This window comes from Protomyctophum bolini, assembly GCF_963924005.1.
Source record: "Protomyctophum bolini genome assembly, chromosome: 4".
NCBI classification, from domain to species: Eukaryota; Metazoa; Chordata; class Actinopteri; order Myctophiformes; family Myctophidae; genus Protomyctophum; species Protomyctophum bolini.
In genome coordinates, this window is record NC_137865.1 from 22,124,062 (window position 1) to 22,149,421 (window position 25,360).

The 25,360-nt window shown below is 45.4% G+C and overlaps 1 protein-coding gene across 2 annotated transcripts in view; it reads left to right on the plus strand.

Moving 5' to 3' along the window:
* The window catches only part of b4galnt4a (beta-1,4-N-acetyl-galactosaminyl transferase 4a), a 273,455-nt gene that overhangs the window by 239,629 nt on the left and 8,466 nt on the right, over positions 1-25,360 (plus strand). The window contains exons 9-20 of one of the 2 annotated variants that reach the window (XM_080760815.1): positions 8,692-8,758; positions 13,346-13,525; positions 14,900-15,009; positions 16,453-16,553; positions 16,800-16,873; positions 17,457-17,668; positions 18,410-18,537; positions 18,715-18,959; positions 19,499-19,688; positions 20,470-20,750; positions 21,827-22,320; positions 22,907-23,106. In XM_080760815.1, coding sequence (XP_080616941.1) covers positions 8,692-8,758; positions 13,346-13,525; positions 14,900-15,009; positions 16,453-16,553; positions 16,800-16,873; positions 17,457-17,668; positions 18,410-18,537; positions 18,715-18,959; positions 19,499-19,688; positions 20,470-20,750; positions 21,827-22,320; positions 22,907-23,106 — 2,282 coding nt within the window. The remainder of the gene's footprint in view (positions 1-8,691; positions 8,759-13,345; positions 13,526-14,899; positions 15,010-16,452; positions 16,554-16,799; positions 16,874-17,456; positions 17,669-18,409; positions 18,538-18,714; positions 18,960-19,498; positions 19,689-20,469; positions 20,751-21,826; positions 22,321-22,906; positions 23,107-25,360) is intronic. The other variant, XM_080760816.1, reaches the window with a different exon arrangement.

The following is a 25,360-nucleotide window of genomic DNA, read 5'->3' on the forward strand; positions in this document are numbered from 1 at the left end:
CACGTATAAAGACCCACAGACAAAACCAAACAAATCAAGCACATACACACAGCCGCTCACACATATCACGCACACACGCTCAATTTTCAAACCACGCACACACGCTCAATCCCTAAACTCCTTAACACAGTGAACACTTATCTACACTATGGTCCTAACGCTTACGAATTCTTGTCAGTCCTTGGGTTTCAGAACTCCTTCCCAAAAAATAAAAATCCAGGTAAATCCACAGTTACTCCGCAGGTCCGTTTTTATTGTGCCGCGGATTTTCTCCACGCCATCAAAACCACGTCGGGCGCCACTTGTTGTATACTGTCCTGTGGAATTGTACCTTATTTTCCTAATGCAGAATGAACAACACAACGAGCTCCGATTCCCAGGCAAAGTCCTTCTTTATTCAATCAAGGCATCTCCCATCGTTACAGGTTACAAGCATAGCAAAGTCATCTCCTCCATCTGATAGCAGCACAGGCCAGGGTGACCGTCCCGTGCTCCTCCATTTTTCCAACTCCCCTCCTCAGAGCACAACCACCCCAAGTCCTTCTCCATCCACCCCTTTTATCCATCCCCCTCCTGCAGTCTGGTGTCACCTTTTGTGTGTGTGTGTGTGTGTGTATCATAAAATGTAAAGAGACAAACTGTAGTCGGTTGGCTCTGTCCTTTAACAATGAAACAGGAAGGCCCAAATCCACAGGTGGTCTAGACCCTAAAGGTAATATCAGATACAAGATCACTCAAGAATTATCTAGTCAAAGAGTGAAGCCACGAGGCTTCCTGCCTGTGGACCATTGATATGCAAATAGTTTAAGACACTGTGGGGTGGGTGATGACTCACTTCGGTGAGACAAATGGCCATGCAGAAATGTACCATTATGACTAAACAAGTAGATATGAATTATGCTATATGATTCAAATTACACGACACACCAAAAGTGGTTCCCGTCCAGAATGGATTAAAGATGACATGGCCCATGGTGTGGTTTGAATCCAAAGAATAAGGGCCGATTCATACTCCTATTTTACCGCTGTTTCGGCGCTGTAGTGCCGAAATGATTTTGGCTCGTCAGAAATTTTCAGTAGCGCCAAAGAGGCGACTTTAGGACGGTACCCGCCCCCCCCCCCGAACCTCAAATGACCTCACATTGTAGGCACTACAAAGCCAAACCGACTTTTATTCGGCTCTAAAATAGGAGTATGAATCGGCCCTAAGCATTGTTCAGTTTTCTATTCTTGTTTATACAGTATGTGACATGTTTTGCTTTTATTGTTGTGAAGCACTTTGTGCTCTACAAAATGTACTTTCCTACTTGCATCCCTGTTCAATAATTCTACATGCCAATTATTTTTTTCTTCCCCCCAAAACATATCCCTGTGGAGCTTTACATGTACCTTTGCCCTCATTTAGTAATCCCTATCCTATGAATTATGCATACATTTTGATCCCCCAGACTTTGGATAATCCAGCAGTATCTACTAAGAATATTCACCAAACGCACATGCTGAAAACAACAAGCCAATTTTAGTTCCTCTTTGACGGGACGCACGTCATGTTGGGTTCCAGGCATAGATTTATAAATAATAGAGACTTGCATTGAGTTGCTCACCCAGCGCATACTCCCTTTTCACCCCTTCTTCCGGGTTGGAAAAGTGGTGGTCTCCGGCCATTTTGGGCCTAAAATGAACGCATCGGGCCGAAAGCATGTACGAGCACCGTGCGTGCGCATGTGTGTGCTTGTGCATGTGCGTGCAGTGCCGCTCGAGCTGCAGTAATCGCTTCAATGCTCTGTTTCCGGGGCTTTTGGTTCCAGGGAGCTCCCTGCATACTTCCTTATTGAATAATGCTGCACGTACTGTAGTCTCTGACTGGCATTCAGTGTGTGACGTCACGCCTGGTCTGAATTGCGTGCTCTGTGCTAGAGCTGTTTCCAGTGAGTGGCCCTCCTGGTTGAATTATCTCCCTGTAAGAAAGCACAAGCTCAGACAACAGGATAATAGCACATGGAGAGAATACAGTTTGCAGAACTCGCATAGGCTACATGCGGACAGAAGTTACGAGTCATGACTAATGGAGCTTAGCAGAATGGGATATGAATAAGAACATGTTAGACTCTAACATGTTCTTATTCATATCCCATTCTGCTAAGCTAAGTTAAGTTAGAGAATACCAGGAAGACGCCCTGAGGGCGAGAAGCGGGCGAGGTCGCGTGAACGTATCCGCCATAACGGAAGACTTCTGGGTGAGCGCTGGCGCTTTGGCATGGGGGGTCAGATCAACATATGGAATTAATTCTGTACTGGCCATATAAGGAGCGTGTCTTGAGTGTACAGGGTTTGATGAGGTCAGATCAACATAATGTCATCTCCATATATGGAGATCTAAGGGTGGCAGCGGGGGCTTGGGTGTACAGGGGGGCTCAGGTTACATTTTCGGGCCTGTTGAGAACTACTAATAACTTTGGGGTAGGCCCGTCTAGAGTTGAATGGACAGGTATCAGTCAAAAGTGAGACATTGAAGAGGAAGGGAAAGGATCAACATATGGAATGTCAGATCAGGCTGGCTCCATATATGGAGATCTAAGGGTTTGAGGTTTGAGGTCAGATGTAGAGTTGCTGGCCGGCTCCATATGCAGATCTAGGTGATTCTCTCTTCTCATTGTATGGTTATCCAATGTTAGATGAGTTCTGTGTTGTGATCTTCATATGGAGATGGCAATGTATAATGGCGTGACGTGTCACAAGGTGTGATGTCACGTGGCGTGACCATAATGGATACATGATGTCACGATGCATGACCATATATGGAGGCGTGGGTGACTGACAAACGGACGGACGGACGGACGGACGGACGGACGGACGGGAGATGCAGGTTTTCATAGTAAATGCAACCTGTCGCAATAAACATCATAAAAAGCAGTTGTATTTCACAGTGGCATTGCATATCCTTGAGTCTGCACTGCTTGATAAAGCGGCACACACAATTCAATATTACATGATGGATATAATTCACGCTAGTTTTATGATATATGGCAGCCATATTTAGATTTCTTCTCTGATGGTGCTAAACATTTTTGACCCGACGTGTCGGGCTGAGTTTTTCACAGCCATTGTCAAACTGTCTTTCAGGAGCAACATATCGCCCCTTGGGCATTTGGCCCCTTCCTAATTGAAACACACCCCATCCAAATCAAAATAATGAATTACTAACACAATTATAAGATAATAACGCATTACAAACTTGTGTTGAATGAAATTATTACAGACGAATAAAGCAGGTATCCTCATCGCCCACAATAAAAACTTTACTTCTGCTGGTTTCTTTCCCCTGGAGAAGACAGTGTAGATTAGAACGTTCTGGCCATGAGACATGGTACAGAGATGGCAACTCATTACTTGCGCAAGCAGAGCGCGCAAGTAATCATTTCGCTTGGTCTCTTCGAAGTGAAGCCAAGTTTTCTTCAACCGTAAGTCTGTGCCTGGTTTACTGGGACCAGTTACAACATTACGTCATCCTTGAGAGAGTACATGGTGTGTATATGACGTAATGTTACAAGTTACAAGTTACAAGTTACAAGTTACAACATTACGTCATATACACACCATGTACTCTCTCAAGGATGACGTAATGTTGTAACTGGTCCCAGCAAACCAGGCACAGACTTACGGTTGAAAAAAACTTGGCTTCACTTTTTGGAACCAAGTAACCACAGTATACTGCTAATCAAATTACAACTACATACTCTGTATGTAGTTGTAATGTGATTTGTAATTTGTAAATCTGTGCCTGGTCTGCTGGGAACAGACTACACAGATGACCATATCTCTTACGTCATCACTGAGAGCTAGTCATACATATACACACACCATGTACTCTGGTCCCAGTTCTCAACGATGACGTAATGTTGTAACTGGTCCCAGCAAACCAGGCACAGACTTACGGTTGAAAAAAACTTGGCTTCACTTTTTGGAACCAAGTAACCACGGTATACTGCTAATCAAATTACAACTACATACTCTGTATGTAGTTGTAATGTGATTTGTAATTTGTAAATATGTGCCTGGTCTGCTGGGACCAGACTACACAGATGACCATATCTCTTACGTCATCACTGAGAGCTAGTCATACATATACACACCGTGTACTCTGGTCCCAGCTCTCAAAGATGACGTAATGTGGTATCTGCTGGGACCAGATTATACAGATGACAATTGACAATTTACAATAAGTAATAAAATAATTATACTGTATAATATATTTTAATTCAGTTTATATACCTTTTTTTTCATCACATATCAATGATTCATTTTTCTGTAAAAAAGTAGTTAGGTAGCAAATAGTTACACGTAATGATTATACATTTCAAACGTTCCTTCACAGAGATACTGAGATGTGATACTTTCCAGCGGTCGAAAGTACTTGCGCGCTCTGCTTGCGCACTAGTAGGCCATTTATGGCCTACTAGTGTGCAACAAGCAAGTATGCACTCGGCAGAGTGCAGTTCTAGTTCATTCTCTTGCCCCTGACCTTTGTTGATGATGATTGAGAAAGTCAGCACAACACTCTGCTACCGTCGAGGTGTAAAGGTCCCGGGCTGGCAGCTCGGTCATGGTGATGTGCTGTGCTGTTTTAACAACCCTCTGTAGAGTCTTGGTATGCAGCGTGCGAGTGGATCATCTTCCATACCAAGCAGACATTGTATCACTGCCTCAACAACTGTGTGCCCAAAAGAAGTGAGCAGCTCAGCTCAGGTCCTGGCTGATGTGAACCCAGACGAACCTGAACAGCTCAGCTCAGGTCCTGGCTGATGTGAACCCAGACGAACTGTCCACAGCAGCCCTGTTGATGTCAGTGGTGGCATGTGCTTTATGCAGCTCCCTGTAGTGGCCATAATCTGGGTCAGTAATGGACTGCTTATTCAAAGTGTCCAAATTGGAAAAGGGTAATTTAGTAAGCTGTAATGTGATGTCTTTAACAATATGAACGCTATAGACCGATTCAGAAACGGGTCCCCTGGTCGCACAGGACGTATTGACGTATTTACTGTAGACGGAAACGACATATCTGCGGTGTAAACTAGAAGACCTGTTGGCGTGACGTGTCATGGTAGAGTGACTGATGTTAGTCTGCTCAAACGTTACTCTTTTACCTGCTTTTTACTAACACTAACTTTACAAAGATGCCCAGACATCGGGATGAACCTGTGTAGTTTATGGCAGGTCCAACAGTAGTGGCAACATTCAACTTTGGAGAAAAACAGAATGTCAATAAATACACCGCAGTGACTGAGACCAGAGCCATAGAGTATTGGTTGAGACGAAGCAGGGAAAGGTCCTGAAAGATACATAACGTCAGTCTTACCCAATACCCAATCTTTCTGTTGTATGAACACAAGGCTGCTGTACTTTATTATACCTCCTACTTTAGTTTAAATGCTTAGTATGTAGTAGAAGACCTTCGAGTTTACACCGCAGATATGTCGCCCCCGCCTACAGGAAATACGTTCACTGCGATCACAACCACACCCACAACACCAGAGGGAGTGCAACAAACCATGTACAACCCAGATTCGGCACAAACAAGGGACTAAATTATTTTCGCTCCTATGCCACCAAAATGTGGAACGCCCTACCAACAGTCATTAAGACATGTGAATCCCTTGACTCCTTCAAAACCGCTCTCAAAGGGCACCTACGGACGGCTGTAATTCGAAACTGGTCCCTGTAAAATCTAAATCTTTTATGGTCGTCATGATTCATCAGGAGCATGGTCGGCTTGGCTCCAGGCTTCCCATTAACGCCTCGGGATCCCCCAGGAGGAAGTTACTTTAAAGCACAAATAACATGGATTTTAAAACTTTTATCATATTGTCTATGTCCCTCAAAGTTATTTCTAATGGTTTGAGCCTCAATCACCACTCTGATATAACCAGCCCTTGTCATTTCTTTCTGGACTTTGAAAGCAGTTTTAGCTGCAGTACCACAATGTCCTGAGGTGGTGCAGATTATTTAATAAGTATCATTCTAATACTGATGCTAGTTAACCAGGCTTGTTTCCAGCTTGGAAAATCAACAATGGTGGACATTGTAAACAAAGTGGAAATCAAATTTGGAACTGAAGACTGAAGAAGAGGAGGAATTATACAAAGTAGGGTGACATTGATGACATCACGATGAGGACAAAATCAGTTGAGCTGTTCCTGAGAGCAATTTCCATTAAAGCACCCATATGATGTGAAAGCCTGATTGTTCAAAATTAGTTATTTGTGGGGATAGAAAACACATATGGGAGCCCCAAAAACACAAAATAAATGGAAAAAGTTGAATTTTATGTTATAGGTCCTTTAATGTTGCTCTGGAAAGGAAAGTCTGGAGCTCTCTGGTGGAGCTGTTGCCCCCGCGACCCGACTACGGATAAGCGGTTGAAGATGGATGGATGGATGGACTTTTCTACTGCTGGAACCTGCACCATGGTGCAATCTATTGGACAACTGATCTGCTGTGAAGTCAGACACAAACGAAATCCACAGCTTCCTATAGTGAGATGTGTGTGAATGTGCGTGCGTGGCTTTGACACTGATGGGACAGTAGCAGGGTGCCGGGCTCTCCGTTGATCCCTGCAAAAAGGAAGGGTTCATCGGACATGACCTTGAGGAAGGTTATTTACAAAGACATAGTGAGGCAATGCTGCAACCCCGGACGCCCTGCTGGGCTGTGAGCTCAGCATGCACAGCATGCGCTCTTCCCCTGTCCTTGTTAGTCAGTTTTGGTTTGTGTGTGTGCGTGCGTGCGTGCGTGCGTGCCTGCGTGCCACTAATAAATATGCATGAAGGAGCCTGCCTGTAAAGGGCTTAATATAGTTTGTTGTACGCAGTGTTGTGTACCGACTGTAGCTTGCCTTAGCGGGTATAGTAATCAGAAGGTCACCGATTCACCTCCTGGCCCCGGACTGTGTGTCAAATTGTGCCTGAGCAAGACACTTAAAACATGCAGTATAGTAACTGCCCAGCCCTCCCACCCACCCACCAACCCCCACCTGAAACGGATTGAATGTCTCCCACTCCATTGACCTTTTGTTGGTGAAGAGGGTGTAGAGGGAAAAGTGCAGAGCCAACTCAGGTCCGTTTTAATAAATTGAGGTTTTTTATTATTTGTAATACCGACCGTATATATTTCCAATAGTAGCCCTGCCTCAAATAGCCGCCTGGTTCCTTTTAAACGCTCAAGGTCCAAAGTCGATTTCTCATATTAAACATCTGGGCTACTATTTGGTAATCACTTAAACCCTATATGGTTGACCGGAGTGCCTCAGGGTTCTGTACTAGTGTCGCAATGCGTTGTGATACGGATGGCGGGGTTAAGTGATTAAGTGTAACAGTAGACTAGCTAGCTACATGGCGGAAATAGTAGCACTCGATGGAAATTCATCACGGAACCTGACGGCGTGCATCTATGCAACGTTCTGTGTTTATGTGCATTCTGAAGCTTTGTTTTGTGATGGGCCTTGGGCACGTGTTTATATTAGTCCTCTCAAGCCCAAGGGCTGTAAAATGACCTGTCTCCCCGGATTACACCCCGTGTAACCAGAAGTGATGTGGTAATTGCAGAATCTATTTAAAAGAATTGTAGCACGTCTCTCTCCCTTCATGCTCTCTGGCCATACAAGTCAAGCCGCTCCACTCTCATTCTTGCGGCTGAAATCAGTGTTGCCATGTCTGCTTATTATAAGCGACTATATGGGCTTGTTTTTCTGTAAAGTTGCTTGTAAATATTGGTGGTTGCGGGGTTTTGGGCTTGAGAGGAAATCACCTAACTCAATTTTTTAGGTTTTAGATTTCTTTCCATGAATCAATGCTATTGAATGAACACCCTTTACGTCAGTGTGTTGGTTATACAAATTTGAAAGATATTAAAAAGTGCTTCAGACAAAACCGCTTAACTCCATTGGACCCTCAAACTGTGTGGCTAAACTAACTTAACTACACCACCTCTCCCCCTCTGATGCAAGTAAGTGACAATATATATAGTCACAATACCGACTTTGATGAGGCAGTATTGCAAAAAATATAAGGTGTTCTTAATTTCCTGAAATATTTACATTTTGGAGTTTTGGAGGTGGTTTCTTCCCGACAGCGGAGATATATTTGTTCACAGTCCCTCGGATCGGAAATGGAGCCCAGTATCTCAAACTTTTGCTTATATATAGTAGGCCTACTTGAGTGCTTCGTTACTTTCAACCAATGTTCTGTCTCACACATTCATCTTGTCCTCAGGCTACATGTCATGTGTTTCTGTCTCAATCTGGAGTTTTCCTCTCTTCTCACTGGTTAATGGCTCAGTGTGTGTGTGTGGGTGTGGGTGGGTGTGTGTGTGTGTGTGTGTGTGTGTGTGCGCGAGTGTGTGTGTGTGTGTGTGTGTGTGTGTGTGTGTGTGTGTGTGTGTGTGTGTGTGTGCGCCACGGCAGATGTCAGCATTGCCTTTGGCGCTTTGAAGATACAAGAACTATATGGCACACTGAATAATGTTCTGCACTCCTGCTATTCAGTTATATTTAAATATCTCTCTCTCTCTCTCTCTCTCTCTCTCTCTCTCTCTCTCTCTCTCTCTCTCTCTCTCTCTCTCTCTCTCTCTCTCTCTCTCTCTCTCTCTCTCTCTCTCTCTCTCTCTCTCTCTCTCTTAATACTCTCTCTCTCACAGTGGCGTCCATTCCTGCCTGGTTTGAAATACGAGGTGATTGACTCTGCCTACATCTCCCTCTACACAGGTAAGAACCACACGTACTGTGAGCAGTAAAATAAAATAAAAAGGAATCGAAGCCAAATGGACCCGTAAGGCCCCTGGTGGATAAAAAGCATCACGTGATTACAATTATGTATAGTTTAATCCGCACTGACTTGAATGGAACGCGGGATGTATACTACACACGCACACGCATGCTCAGTTGCACACTCGCATGCATGCACACACACACACACACACACACACACACACACACACACACACACACACACACACACACAGCTACACATTTATTTTGGTAGTTGTCCAGTAGTTGATGCTCAAAAACTAGAACCATGCTCAGAAGGATTGTGAGGCTCATTTAGTTTTTTGTTTGTTTGTTTTTATTATTGTATTATATTGTTTTAGAAGGTAAGGTGTTTTTAGAATCGGCCTCAGGTCTAAATGGGTTCATAATTGTTTCTCAACTACACATGGGGCTCTTTTAGTGTCCCTCAACTTGTCTAACAAGCAAGAACACAAAGTGGAAATGCTCCAATGAAGCCCAAATCCATTAGTCTGGTGACGTATTGATCAGGAGTTTGATGTGAGCCTTTTTAAAATTAAGATACATTACACTTCTGTTCTTCAACCTTAGGGAACTGCAGCCATTATAAAACAAAAAAGAAGAATAGATACAGCAAACCACTTTCCATTACATTCCATTCGACTTGTTTTCCAACCTCGCTGAGTTTAATTAGACATCTAGTTTTCAATTAGTTTCCAGTGAACATGATTGTGTTGGCACGGCAGGCACTATAAACACATTTGTATTAGTCATGATCCAGCTATAGGAGAGCCTAATCTATGAGCAATTCTATTTTTATGCGTATGGCATTTAAAAAGAAATGTCATAGATTGGTAATTTTAGATACATTTCTATGATTTCTTTGACACTTCTTTGAAGTTTTTGCCTGTTATTGGATTCTTTAGCACTTAGCACCTATAGGGACTGCACCTTTCAACGGAACAGAACGTGATACACATCTATGTAAGCACTCGAAACAAGTGTTATTGTTTGAACTGTGGTGAAAAGCGGAACACTTTGGAAGTGAATGGTGAAAAGTGGGACATTGTAGTTTTGTAGAGACATAGGCTTGCATAGGCATTGTAGTGTTGTATAGACATAGGCTTACGGTCTGCTCACCATAGTTGAAGTGGTTAAAACGCTTGTGTTCCAACAAAGTGGTGGTTGCCGCATATCATTGCTGTCGGACAGAAACCTCTTATCTCCATTATTACTCTTATTATTATTAGTTTTTTCATTAATACATTATTGTGAAATGATCATACTACAGCGTCACACAAGCTCGAAGCTCGCTTGTAGATCTGCTACTTTTGCAATGTCTTAATTTGAATCCTGAAAAGTAACAGTTTGGGGCATATGAGGTTTCCACCCGACAGGCAGAGACTATAATGGTGACTGATTGACGGGCTGCGGAGCAACGGGCATGTTGCCCTTCATTCACACATCATTGAGTTAACACTACAAAACCATTGAAGCATGCGAGAAGAGCCGTGGTCGGTCACTATAAGCTCTCACCTGTTTTATCTTCAGTGTGATTGAAAAAGAGCGGTGCGCTTATGAAGAGAGCTGCTGGAGGGTTCTCATAGATAGCATTGTCTGTCAGCAGAGTGTAGCCATGCGCTGCATGCCAGCCTCTCATGTTGGCTAAAGCACCTCACTCATTGATATACTGTATAGTGTCAATCAATACTATATTGTGCAGACACGATGCCAGCACTATTTGAGGCCATGCGCTGACTGTGACTAATTCAGCAATATAGATTTCCCTGCCAGGAAAGGACCATATATTTCACTGCTGGAAAAAACTGCAATCACTCAATGTTAAATGTTGTAGTAGATAACAGTAACAGTAGCACAATTTGAAATTTGCACTCCAGAACAATAATGAAGTCTGTGTGTTTGACTACAAGGGTTTGACTGGAATCGTTGAATTCCTATAATGACCTTAATGCTTTGGTGCACTTGTGGTTGGGAGACACTCCATGTGGGCTGTCTTGTGAGAGCTGCACATTTGGAACATGGAACATGGAACATGGCGTCATGACTAAAATATCTACACATATTGCACACATACAAGTCCAAGGAAAGTGTTTCTTGTGTCTTAAACATCACCCATTTAACATACTGTAGCCTACATTAAATTGACCATGGCAAATCATACTAATTAAGCATATAGATTTCATGCTCCCACACACTGTTATTTATTTATTTCAATGTATTTTTTGCCTCAATTTAGTCGTTATGCCAATTAATTCCTCCCCACACACATTAGTGTGTTGTAACTGACTCAGTTGCCAGTGAGGAGCCCCCCACCGGGAGACGTAGAGCCTTCGTCCTATCCTCCCGCCCAGCACTCGACTACATAATACATGCTAAAGAGATGGCATGTATATATTATAAGTATATGTTTGTTGACAGACATGTTCCAGCAAACATATGCACACATACAGTATAAAGCACACACACACACCCAAGCACACACACACAGCCTCTGAACTTGACTCAAACAAACTCCAAGCAATAAATAACACCAACTTTTCCATTGCCGTATGGGGTTTGTCAGGCCCAGCGCCAAGCTGAAATGTGTGTCCTATACAGAGAGGGCATCATTACTTTAGCTGAAACCACCCACTATACCCCACTGCTTCATTACTTGTTGGCAACATGGTGCAAGATTAATCGCACATATCAGAGGTGGGATCAGTCGTTCTGCTGAGCATCTCAGGGACTTGGCTAATGAGTACATGGTGAGTCTTGTGTGTGGCTCTGTAGTAGCAACCAAAATGACTATTAGGCATTACTAGTCACATGCTATTTATGTTTTTGGTGTATTCAATACACCAAAAACATAAATAACATGAGCACTTGAACCCTGCATACTTTGTTGATCGGAGGTCCCCCCCCAGGGATCTATACTGGACCCCCTCATCCCCCCCCCCCCCCCCCCCAATATACACCTCATATGTCAGCAGATCGCTTCGCGCCGTGCATTGAGCTTGTGGATCTGCTACGTTGGACCCTCTTGTGTGGCAATGTAGTATGACCAAGTAGGGCGTAAATTTACACCAACCAAAAATATGAAGGTAAAAGGTTTCTGCCCGACATCACAATATCCACACAAACACACACACACACACACACACACACACACACACGTGCGCGTGCACACGCGCACACAGTAAACGTGCAAAGCACACCTCTCTGGAGGATGGAAATGATGCTGACGCCCCGTTAATTACAAGCCACTTCTCGCCATCAGGCCTTGCTTCATGACATGCCATTAATCACACGCTCTCGCCTCCTTCCCTTCCTATCGATCGGTATAATTTCGACCCCCTTTAAAAAAAAATATCTTCCTATCTTTTCTGTTCAACTAACCCATGATCCTCTCTCTCTACATCAAGCTTGCTAAGCCCCCCCCCCCCCCCCCCCCCGCAGTCACCAACAACAACGCCTCACCTTGAGGAAGAGCGTCTCTTGATGGCTAATGTTAAGCTGTAGAACGTCAACCTCACAGTAGTCCCCCAGAGGTGTCTTATTATTATGCCTGTTATTCGTCACTCTCTCTGTCCTTGGTCTGTCTACATCAGTCTACATCAGTGGTTCTCAAACTTGCTCAATTCAAGGACGCCCAGCATTGCTATGCATTAGGCCACAGACCCCTGGAACTGAGAGTTAGCAGTTATTTAGCTGGAGAGCCCCTGGAAACCCCTAAAATTATTAAGTAATTGTAATAATAAATCATGTGGATCTCTCGAGATCCCCATGCATCGGGACCTTGTGGCTCCAAAATGGGTCTTGGACTTCAAGTGGCCCCCCCTGTGACGTATAGCCTCGTTCCCAGCAGCCTTTTCTCAAAGCCTCAACATTACTTCCTTAGACGGTACCTTTGGTAAATCTAATCTAGTACCTTTGTTAAATCTAGTACCTTTGTTTAGACATTCAACTGGCTAAGTCTCTCTATTGACTTCATTTATAAGATTATCGTATTTCAGAAAATACGATAATCTTACACACACACTCGCTACACATTGGAACAAGCACACACTGTTTACCTTCCGTCAGAAGCTTTCACATGGTGGCATCGTCGCGGTATAAAGGCACAAATTAAATCCGAAATGTGGATGGCAGAAGAGACACCAAGGACAGCGATCATGGATATTTGAAAATCCTCCTTTCAACTGGTTTGCACTGTGATTAGTTTTTCAATCCCATAGTTGGAACGGTGGGCCTGGGTGGGGAGTTGCCATAGGAACAGGACCAATGTTAAAAGCTTCCATAGGCCTCAACCATTATATAGACGGAGTATACATTGGGGTACGTATATATGGACCTGGGATATGACTCCACCTAGCGTTGACGTACGTATACGTACCTGGCAAACAAATTGTTAAGCGGTCTGCCTTGTTGAGGAAATTAGGTGTGATTGCTGTGTAGAAAAAGGTGGTTCATTGAAAGCAATAAGCAGACAGGCATATATGACTCCGATTGACTCCTCCTGTGCCCTGCTAAGCTTCTCTCTCTTTCTCTCTCTTTTTCTCTTAGATGAGACCAGCTTGAAGATGAACAGCGTGGACCATGTTCCCCAGACGTTTGCTAGTCACAGCCGTGTCCCAGTGGAGACACTGGCCCAGGGGGAGCGACAGGGGCAGTGGTCAGCACCGCGCGGCGTGCAGCATGGAGCAGACATGCTGAAGCCAGACCCCAGGGACACCTTCTACAGCAGTAAGTCATGTAGTGCCTGGAATCATCTCCCACAACTATACTTCCCTGCGTCAGTCTTTATGTCTGAGGCTGGGTCCCAAATCAGTCCCTACTCACTATAGAGAGAGTATGCACATGTATCACTTTTCCAACGGGACACGCCCGTTACGTTATTGAAAAAGAGCGCTTCCAAACTCTGACACAGAATTTCTTGACGGGTCCGGACGGTTAGCTCAACCGTCTGGGCACCTATAGGCTGCTGAGCAGCCTGACGGCGGGCCGCGGGTTTCGACTCCCCGATCCCGACAGGGTGTCTTCCCCCCATGTCTTCCCCCCACTTTCAAAATTGTAAATGCAACTTTACCCTCCATGCCCCCAGTACCCACTTACTTGTCTAATTACTTTAAAAAAGTGAGCAACACCCACAGCCATAAAACTAGAGGGAGCGTGAACAACGATCTGGTGCCACCTATTTATAAAACAAATATGGGCAAATAGGTGATCGCATCAGCCGCTTTTATGCGAAAATAATCCCCTTCCGATTAACCTTCGGCCCCAACCTGTAAATACTGTATATTTCATGTTTAGAGGAAATGTATATGTTGCCTTAAATTATTATTGTTATATCACTTACTATTACTGTGTTAACTTATTATTCATTTCATGTGTGAGTGGATAGGACCCGAATGGAAACAAGGCCGCAAGGTCTTTCTTCGGTGAAATCCTTTTTTGGACAAAAATGCATGACTGTACTTTGTGCTGTTTGCATTTATGTTGCCTAATAAAGTATTCAATCAATCAATCAATCTCTCTCCCCATTTCCTGTCGGTCTACTTTCAACCTATCAATAAAGGCAGAAAAGCCGGATGGTTTTCCAGTTTGATCTTGCACTCCCCCAGAGTTAGTGTCGAAGTGTCCTTGAGCAAGACTCTGAACCCTAATTGCTCCCGATGTGCAGGTTGGTGCCTCGCTTGGTTTCCTCCACCATCGATGTATGAATGTGTGAATGCAATGCACAATCTATTGTATGTAAAGTGCTTTGCACGCACTTTACATATACGCTTTGTAAAGCGTGCATGCATGTGTGCATGCGTGTGCACTATTGCATAATGTATTGATGACAATACCATGTAATTTATCTTCTGGTATTCCTATTTGTCCGTCTTTGTCTGACCACTAGGAACCACCCAATACAGTGAGCACTAAACATCTCTCTCTCTCTCTCTCTCTCTCTCTCTCTCTCTCTCTCTCTCTCTCTTTATCTCTCTCTCTCTCTCTCTCTCTCTCTCTCTCTCTCTCTCCCTCCCTATTGCTCTCCCCCTCTCTCTCTCTCTCTCTCTCTCTCTCTCTCTCTCTCTCTCCCTCTCTCTCTCCCCCTCTCTCTCTGTCTATCAGCCCCTATGATCGACCCCTCCCGGCTTGAAAACGTGCTGCCCGCCTGTCTCTACTCTCCCACCTACGTGGTCAAAGACTTCCCCATCGCCAGATACCAGGGCCTGCAATTTGTAAGTGACCCCTCTCCCTCAGGGATGTGCCATCTGTGATCGTAGTGGTGTGCGTGCGTGCGTGCGTGCGTGCGTGCGTGCGTGTTTCTTTGTGGGTTAACGGGCTAATTGTTTTTTCGGACTAATAATAGCCCTGCAGGGTCATTTGAAGCACGTCGTTGTCCAATTATTTAGCTGTGGTCCCGTCCGTTGCCAGAGGCTAGGCATTACATAGTCAGCAGGGCCTGAGTGCACACACACACACACACACACACACACACACACACACACACACACACACACACACACACACACACACAGACTGACTGAGAGTCAGCGAGCAGAAAGGCTACGTCCACGTTGGCTCCACATTAGATCTGCCTCACCTCTCCTTTTCTTTAACTACACTAATGAAGCACATGGTCGACAATAGACAGGCTTGAGTGTTGCTGCCCTCTGTAGGACAACGTGAGTTACTGCAATAGCAACATGGGTAGACAGACAGACAGACAGACAGACAGACAGACAGACAGACAGACAGACAGACAGACAGACACTAATAGTAATGACAACAGATGCAATATCAATACAATATCAACAATAATACCAGTGATCCAAATTCAATGCCCATGAGAGCTTGTACTGTATAGATCAGCTTTTTTCCACTATTTTTCCACTATTTATTACCCCACTTTGAGAACCAATGCAGTAAGGACTAGCAGTGCTACCGAAATGTGTGTGTGTGTGTGTGTGTGTGTGTGTGTGTGTGTGTGTGTGTGTGTGTGTGTGTGTGTGTGTGTGTGTGTGTGTGTGTGTGTGTGTGTGAGTTTCTCTGAGGCACCACATTGTTCTCTTTGCGTTCCATTTATGGTTTTATTGTGTCCATAAATGTTGTACCTTGTTATGTGTTGACTGGGGTCTCACGCTTATACACCATGCTTACTCTGAGCTGCCACTTGGAAGTCTGTCTGCTCTGCTGACAGTGCGTTTTAACAGCGGTCTATGGGACCCGGCAACTACTGGCGATAGCAGGCGAACAGGCGATGGTTGAAAGGTGGGCGGATGAACGTCGCCCGAAAAGATGAAAATAATGTATCTTTTGGGCGACATCGTCCGGCGATAGCGGGCGATTAGGCGATGTAATGGTCCTCAATTATGCTCATTCGAAGATGGCACCATTTCTGGCTAATCACTGTCTCAGACTAGGCCTGTGGACAGTTGAGAGACCTACCTGCCTGTGACACATGGGTCGGCATGTTTGGACATTTATTAATATATGAACAATGGCTTATTAAACCTATTGTATTTGCCCTCGCAGGATCAATAAAGATCTCTCTCTCTCTCTCTCCTATACCTACCGATCTGTCTGTCTGTCTGTCTGTCTGTCTGTCTGTCTGTCTGTCTGTCTGTCTGTCTGTCTGTCTGTCTGTCTGTCTGTCTGTCTGTCTGTCTGTCTGTCTGCAGGTGTACCTGTCCTTCGTCTACCCCAACGACTTCACCCGTCTCACCCACATGGAGAGAGAGAACAAGTGCTTCTACAGAGAGTCTCCCATCTACTTGGAGAAGTGAGGACATTGTTTTTGTGTGATGTGTGCTCTGCGTGGGTGGAGGTCATGTCTGTCTGTGTCGCACGTGCCTGATCATGCTAACTACGCCGTTGTGTCTTCACCAAAGTGATGTTGCGTCACGACCCTCTCACCAAAGGAGGGCACGCGAGCTGTCAGAAAAACCTCTGTTAATGAGTGTCTCTGTGTGTGTGTGTGTGTGTGTGTGTGTGTGTGTGTGTGTGTGTGTTCTTGTGGGTCTGACAGGTTTGGTTTCTACAAGTATATGAAGATGGATGAGGAAGAGGATGACAGATCGTTCTTCTTCCCGAACCCAGATGGTAGCTGCTAATGAATGCATGCACACACGCACGCACGCACGCACACGCACTCTCTCACACACACACACACACACACACACACACACACACACGCACACACACACACACACACACACACACACACACTTTTGTATTTCTACTATACTTGTGAGGACATCAACATTTTAGGATGCTGATTTTATTAATGACATTATTTGGCATCAGATCTTCTGTTTTTGGTGTGCATGCTTGGGGCACAACTCATTCAGGATTCCAACCGTAAACCCTGAACCCAAACCCTAACCCAAATATGTTCCTAAGACCAACTCCCAGAATCATTCTTTTTTACCATAAAAAAGGCGTTTCTCTTGTGAGAAACCATGCAGGAAAATGACCCTCACAATGTCTACATCTGTAATTCTACTATTGTGGGGTCAATTGGTGCTCGCAAGTACTGTGTAATACAAGTACACGTGTGCATGCACGCACGCACGCGCGCCACACACACACACACACACACACACACACACACACACACACACACACACACACACACGCACACCTCCAGACGCTCAGTTAACATGCTCCCTCTCCCTCGCTCCAGATTTCCTGGAGGAAGAGGAGGTGGTGGATCCAGAGGATGAGGCAGAGATGGTGGGCACACAGCCGCCTCCCAAAAAGCCCCCTCCTCGTGGCAGCCAGACAGGCCACACCTCCAGGCCCTCCTCTTGGCACCGTGCGGCGGCGGGGCCCGGACCACCCGGGACACCTCCCCCTGGCAACAGATACGGGAGAGAGGAAGATGACGAAGAGGAGGTGTGCAGACTGACACATTTAGCTTGACGGACTGTTTCTCTTTGCTGTAGGGTGGCAACCTTATATCCAAAAAATGAACATTTTCGGGAAATTAAAATATAAAGGAACCTGTGTTCCGGTGTTGTTATTATTTAGTCACAAGCTCTTGTCAATAGTTTTGGTTAAAAGGATGTTTCACTTTCGAATAAAATAAAGATATAAAACTGGGCCGGCCACCCGTCTGAGAAAACTAATTCCGGCCACTAACCTCAATCTTATTCTTTGGGTCATGACCCACACCTCATGGTCATAATGACCCACACCTCATGGTCATAATGACCCACACCTCATGGTCATAATGACCCACACCTCATGGCCATAATGACCCACACCTCATGGTCATAATGACCCACACCTCATGGTCATAATGACCCACACCTCATGGCCATAATGACCCACACCTCATGGTCATAATGACCCACACCTCATGGTCATAATGACCCACACCTCATGGTCATAATGACCCACACCTCATGGTCATAATGACCCACACCTCATGGTCATAATGACCCACACCTCATGGCCATAATGACCCACACCTCATGGTCATAATGACCCACACCTCATGGTCATAATGACCCACACCTCATGGTCATAGGCTAGATTAGGGATGAAGATTGTTCCGTATACCGAGAGCTTTTCAATCTGCATGGCTCAGCTCTCTTCTCATGGAGATAACTGTATGAATGTTCTGCTTGACAGCATGGTTATGTGGTCCAGGTGGGAGCTGTGAACAGCATGGTGCTCCGCAGGGAGAGGAGACATTTCCCCCAGAGGGGCGGACAGATGGACAGGGCTGAGGACAGAGACTGGAGTAAGGACCGTGTGAGGTAGGCAATACAATACAGTATGGACATTACCACTATATCCATATCGTGATTTGAAAACAGATATCGTCTGGATTTCTGGATGTCATATTGTGGTATAATGGCAAAAGTGTATTGTGATATGGCATAAGACAGTGTTCTATAAAACTAAATGTCCATGTCGTCCATGTTGCCCCACAGCTCTATTGTGAGGAGGAGGAACCGGGAGGTTCAACCTCCAGGTTCTTCCAGGAGGAAGGGAGCACCTCCTCCTCCTCCTCCACCAGGGGCCAGTGAGGAAGAGGAGGAGGAGGAGGAGGAGGTGCTGCACCCGCAGGCGGACGGTGTGGTCCGTGGGGCGGTCCGCTCTCTGTCCTGGATCCGCACCGGCCCCTCGGAGCTGGGCCCGTCCCTGGGCAGGAGGGTTGGCAGAGGAGGCCCAGCAGGTATATACTATAGGATCATGGAACGATAATCGCTATAAGCGTTTATTGTGATAATTACAAAAATAAACGCTCACAATAATAATCACATCGTGGAGATTTTATTATATCGTGAAATTGTCTGGGGATCGATTCTCTATTTGCCAAGCCCCATATTTAAAAACCCTCTATAGTCCGGCAGCTGAGGTGGACGAGTGGGAAATTTGGTGTATATAGTCTTTTTTATTGGCCTAAAATATTGTCTATATACATACATTCATGCATCCACTTGCTGACCGGCTGTCAGTATTGACAGTGACCTTCCCATCAGAGGTGTTTCCAGGAATTACATGTTTGGCAGGCAAGATGTTTTGTCCAAACATTATTGTAGATACGCCACTGCCTACCATTAAAACATCCTATGGCAGGCAAAATATTTCAAACTTTAAGTAGCACGTGTTATTAGTATTGCTGCTATTGCAGTATTGACAATTTTACACGAGTAACAAAATGGAATACTTTCTCCACCACTGACATTCTCCCGTAATATCCTCCCCATGCAGGCCCGGGTGGAGAGAGAGGAGGCGAGACGCCTCCCAAACTGAGCAAGTCGTCCCTGCTGTTCCCCCAGAAGAGCTCTCTCTCTGTGCTCACCAGCCGCGCCAAGCAGATCCTCAGCAACTCCGCCCACAGCAACAACAACATGGCCCAACATCTGCACGACAACACCAACAACAAGCTCCCCGGCAACAAGTAGGGCCTGTTACAATTCACCTTTAGCAAAGCACTCCCACTTGGACACTTTACAAACCTTCAAAATCTGTCAACAAGGCCTGCCATATGCACTGGAAAAATATGTGTGTGACATTACTTTTTTAAAACAATGTTTTAGGAAAACTATTGGTGGAGAGGTTTGTCTAACCCATGTTATGCTTAGCTGCGATTGGACCATAGCAGTTTGGGGAGGGGCTTAGCTATAGGTCAATTGTATTACATCATATTTGTGACCAAGTACACGCTCTGGACAGTGGTTCCAAAAGTGGGGTCCCGGAACCCCTATGCTAGGGGTCATTGAGAGTTCTAAGGACGTTTGTTATGATGCTTTCCAAGCGCATGTCTTCCTCTCTTTTTTTAAGAAGAATCGCAATTGCAATCTTTTGAGATGATCACAATTATGAATGTCTGTAATCTGTATGTATGAATCTGTTGTGAAATGTTTGACCATGTTTCAAATGTTGTGAAATGTAGTTATTTTCGTGGCACACTACGACAGTAGATTGGCTATTAATGGACGCTATTTCTTTTTTAGTACAACATTATTAAATATGGCCTATTTTGGCCATAGTACATTATTTATTTTGAATATTGGTATTGGTCATTGTCAGTCAAATAAGTCATATCTGTCCTTTTTTGGAAAACTTTAAATGCTATTTGTATTCATTTACAGTACATTCCCATGTTCTATGCCGGGGAAAAAACCCACAATTAAATCTAGATAATTAACGAATGGTCTAAACTTCCATGATGGCGACAGCCTCGGCAACAAGGAGGAGAACAAGATCTACATCACGCGGCCGCGGCCGGCCAAGGAGAGAGAGCGGGAGAGAGAGCAGCAGAAGAGAGAGAGGAGGGAGGAGAGGGCGGCGCGTCACCCTCGGGAGGTGTTCCCCGGGGTCTTCCTCTACCAGACGGGCAAGACCACCAGGCTGGTGAACCTGGGGGGCTCCAAGGCCCACACGGTGACAGGGGGGGAGGCGGGGGGCAGGGGGATGGTCAGCGCCCCCCAGCTCTGGCCCAAACCCCCTGCCAAAGAGGGTAAGAGACCCCCCGCCGTGGTGGACACAAGTAGAATACTCAAGTATTCAAAAGTAGAAATTGCGAAGTACATTTTCGGAAATAAGTTGTCTTGAATGTATGAATGCAGTAAGGGCATATGTCGACCCCGCCCCGCCCCGCTCCCCTCTGCCTCACCCCCTCCTGGTGCTGCGGCCATCTTGGATCCTAAACACAATGTAAACAATGGTGGGACGAGAAAGGCCCTTATTGTCAGAAATTATAACCCTATTTTCACTATATTTGAAATAGGGCTCTATTTGTTAGTTTAGTTCATATATTTTTCTCCCTTTTTATAAGTTTAGGTCCCAGCAAGTCCTGAAAATGCAAAAAGTACAATATATTTTTTTAATGTACCGGATTGAATCAGCTTGCAAAGAATCAGACCTCTCTGAAGTGAGTGGTGCAACAGTGACACTTGGTGGTCAACAAATGCTATTGGGCGGGGTTGGCGAAAGGGCCTTTCTGTGTGGAGTTTGCATGTTCTCCCCGTGTCCCCTAGGGTAGGTACCCTCACAAAAACATGCAGTAATCCTGGTCTCTAAACTGCCTCCCCCTGGCCAGCCGGGGCGCCTGATGGAGGGGAAAGGAACTGGTTGGAATAACGTGTTCCTTCCACGCGTTACGTCCAACCAGGGAAACTCCCCCCTGTCAGGTGTAAAGGAGCAACTTGGACACTCAAGCATGAAGGAAGCATGAGTTAAGTCCGTTGCTCTCCCCAGGTTGGCGGAGGGTGTGTAGAGCCCAGGATCACAGTAGATGATTGACACAGGGGTGAAAAATGGGTTACAAAATCGTGGGATAAAAAAAATATAAAAAAAATAAAAAAAATGCTATTGCATCTTGTAGTCTGTTCTGTACTGTTACACTAAAACTCAGCTTCCCATCATACACCTGTGCAGTCTGAAGCTCAACAGCACCACTTCACCACCTGTACATAAAGACATACTGTACAGACAGACAGACAGACAGACAGACAGGTCATTGGAGTGGATGCACCACTGAAAACATATAAATAATAATAATTATAATCCAAAAACATTACTGTCCCACCACAGGTAAGACCCCTCCGCGAAACGTTACGCAGAGCAAGCAGGGTGCAGCGGGCGTGGTGGCACGGAGGCCAGCCAACAGGGCAGCAGCGCCAGTGAGACTCCCGCAGCAGGGCAGGAGAGGGGAGCAGCAGCAGATGCCGGGGAGAGAGGCTGCTGACGTACCCAGCAGAGAGGGGTACCCACCTCCCCACCACAAAGACCCCTCAGCACGTCACCCTCCTCCTCCCCGGCCTCCCGCCGCAGTCACCCCTCTGGAGCGGAACTCCACGGAGAGCGGGCCGCCAGTGGGCGCCGAAGCGCGCGTCACCTCTTACCTCAGGACGTCCGAGATCATCACGGAATCCCAGCAGCGGCCCGGCCCGGACGCCGACCCCGCCGACCCCTCGAACCGCGGCGGCGGCGGCGGCCGGGAGGAGGCGCCCCCCGACAACAACCCCAACCTTGAGCGCGAACAGGAGCCAGAGGAGGGGGGCATGTCGGACTACAGCTACGAGGAGGTGGGATGCTGTAATGACACTGACTGTGACTGTGATTTTTATTCTGCATAGTGCATGTGTTACAGTGTGCATAATGTGTGTGTGTATATATACAGTATATATAATTGATAGTTCTTTTCTCTCTGATGTTATTCTTCCTCTGACTCCTACATGTAGTTTTTTATTATTGCTATTACTGTCTCTTACAGTAAGTACATAAATTGGTCGGAAAGGCTTATTGTCTATCCCTGTAACAATGCCCCAGACTCCTGGTCTCCAGCTTCCAGTACTTACCGCACGACATGCTGCACCCAAGCTGTGCTACCCATGACCTTGTGGTCCAAAGACGAGAGCTCTACCGATTGAGCTACCTGGACATAGCACACGTACAAATCAAATCTTGTATGGGGGTTCTTGTTACCCTTCAGATGGCCAAATGCTTCCTCAATTTGGGGGTCCTTGACATTAAAAAGGCTTGAGAAGCACTGTCTTTACAGTACTTCTCTCACTCTAGTCTCCATCTGTACCTTAACTGCTGTACTTCCCCTGGCGACTGAATGTACTCCCGCGCGATCGATCAATAAAGGTCTTATCTGATTTTTCTTAGGTGGAGGCCAGACCAGGCTGGGCGGAGGAGAGCATCAACTGGCAGCGCACGTTCTCCGTCAACCCCATGGACTTTGAGCTGCTGCGCTCCGACTGGAACGACCTGCGATGCAACGTGTCCGGCAACCTGCAGCTGGCCGAGAGCGAGGTGGTGGACGTCCTGGCTCAGTACATGGAGAAACTCAACGAGCGAAACGGCGGGTAAGAAGACACACGCTGCTGGAAGAAAAACCTTTTAGCCACTTGAACCCCATATAGTTAAGCAGAGTCCCACTCTATCCTAGTGTATTTTCGCTCTACGTTAAAGATGGAGTGCCATGTTTTGTGTCTATGAGTTAACATTACTAATAGATTAATAGATATTGTGGTTAGAATAATATTCTCTGTATTCCCTGTGTATTTTTGGTTTCTTCCTGAAAGTCTTTTAGTCAAAACGCCCAATCGAAAATACACCATTTTTGTGACATTATTAAAAGTAAAAGCAACCGGCAGTTCTTTTAATACCTGACATATAAAATAGGTTAATATTTATTGGTTAATTTTATGTTTTGTGATCATATAAATCTGCAGAATTGTATAGTTTAATTCGAGTGAAGGAGTTTAAGTATATCTCGGTCTTGTTCACGAGTGAGGGGAGGACGGAGAAGGAGATCAGCCGGAGAATCGGAACAACAGTCGCTGTACCGCACTGTTTGACGGGTGGCTGGCGTCTGGTTAGGATGCCTCTTGGGCGTCTCCCTAGGGAGGTCCTCGACGCACGTCCCACTGGGAGGAGACCCTGGTGGCGCAGTTGGAGGAATCACCTCGACTCACTGGCCTTGGAGAAAGTTACTAATGTTGCTTTGCAGAGGGAGGTCTGGAGCTCTCTGGTGGAGCTGTTGCCCCCGTGACCAGACTACGGATAAGCGGTTGAATATCATCATCATCATCATCATCACCTTTATTTATTCTCGGAAATACAGTTGAGGGCAAGCCCTCATTTTCAATGTAGCCGAGGTTACAATTCATAAATACAGTCAAAACAATACAACATTATAAATCAGGATACAATTACAAAGGAACTTAAATGCAGAATAACCAGTAAAATAAATCAATTGAAGCAGGAGCAATCACTGTGAAAAATGTTCTGGAGCATTCCTTTGGCAGGGAGCTCAGTTTTAATTTTGAAGTTCGTTCCACGAGGTTGGGCCATTGACAGAAAAAGAAAAACTCTGTCTGAGCCTGAGGAACCTTGAGCCTTAAAAAATCACTAGAGCGGGTCTGTTACGTGCTATTGTTCAATTCCAACATGGAACAGATAATATAGTCAGGGATCATCCCAGCAATGGCTTTATATAAAAATAGGTGCCAATGCTTATCTGGCCTCTGTCAGAGAGGATAAACCTATGGATGGATGTAGTGGAGTTTTTAAAAAGTACAATATTTGCCTCTGGGATGTATTGGAGAACATACTCAAGTAAAGTCAAAGTACCTCAAAATGTCACTTAGTTCCTTTCCACCACTGGCTATAGAGACAGTGGGCGGGAGAGGGACACAGAGTAATGCCAGCTTTTGAGAATGATGGATTTACATGATGCTACAATTAAGTAGACTAAGCACACATTTGGCCAATGTTTTGAACCATTATGTAAAAGCAATATAGTTCCCAACATTCTCTGGATCAGGGCCCGCGTGATAATCGCAAGGCCCACCCATCTGACCACTGAACAGGGTCAGATGGACGGGCCACACGCATTTTCAGAGCATTTGTGCTCCGGCTTGAATCAGTGGTGGAACCAACGTAGTATACTTTACGTTTGTATTTATCTGCATCACAATGAAATCTCACTTTTTCAAGGTTTTTATAAAAAAAAAAAAAAGTTTGATATTGATGTTTTATTACAATTAAAATGTTTGTGTTTTGCCAATGATTTGTGGGGCACACTTGCACTATCATGGAGGAGGATGGGAAACGCAGATAAAGTATACCGGTATTTTCAGGTGAACACAGCTGGCCACATCTCAGAGTGCATCACCCTGTGTTCCTGTTAGCCAGCACCACAGCTCTCTGCTGAATGATTAGCATTTCTGCTGCAGTGACGTTACAACGCCAGCCCCACTGGGTTGCATTTGCATAAAGTTGCTCGGTGGCCATCAGCCTTTCTCCTCTATTCTTTTTATTTATTTCATTTCTCCCTCCCAATAATAATGCATCATTCATGTCCCCCGCTCCGCTGAGTCACCAGACATAATGAATGGCGATGGTTTTGCCTCGGTGTGTTTCGCAGCGGTACACCTACAGACACAACTTGGATGAGTCTCTGCGGTAGGGAAACACATTGACAGAGTGAGACGTTTACATATAATCGCTCTCATATTTCCGTCCTTTGAAATACACCGCGTTGCTCACAGTGTGCACAACGTGTCCTATTTTTGCCATGTCAGCTTAAATGATGAATGGTGCATTTATATAGCG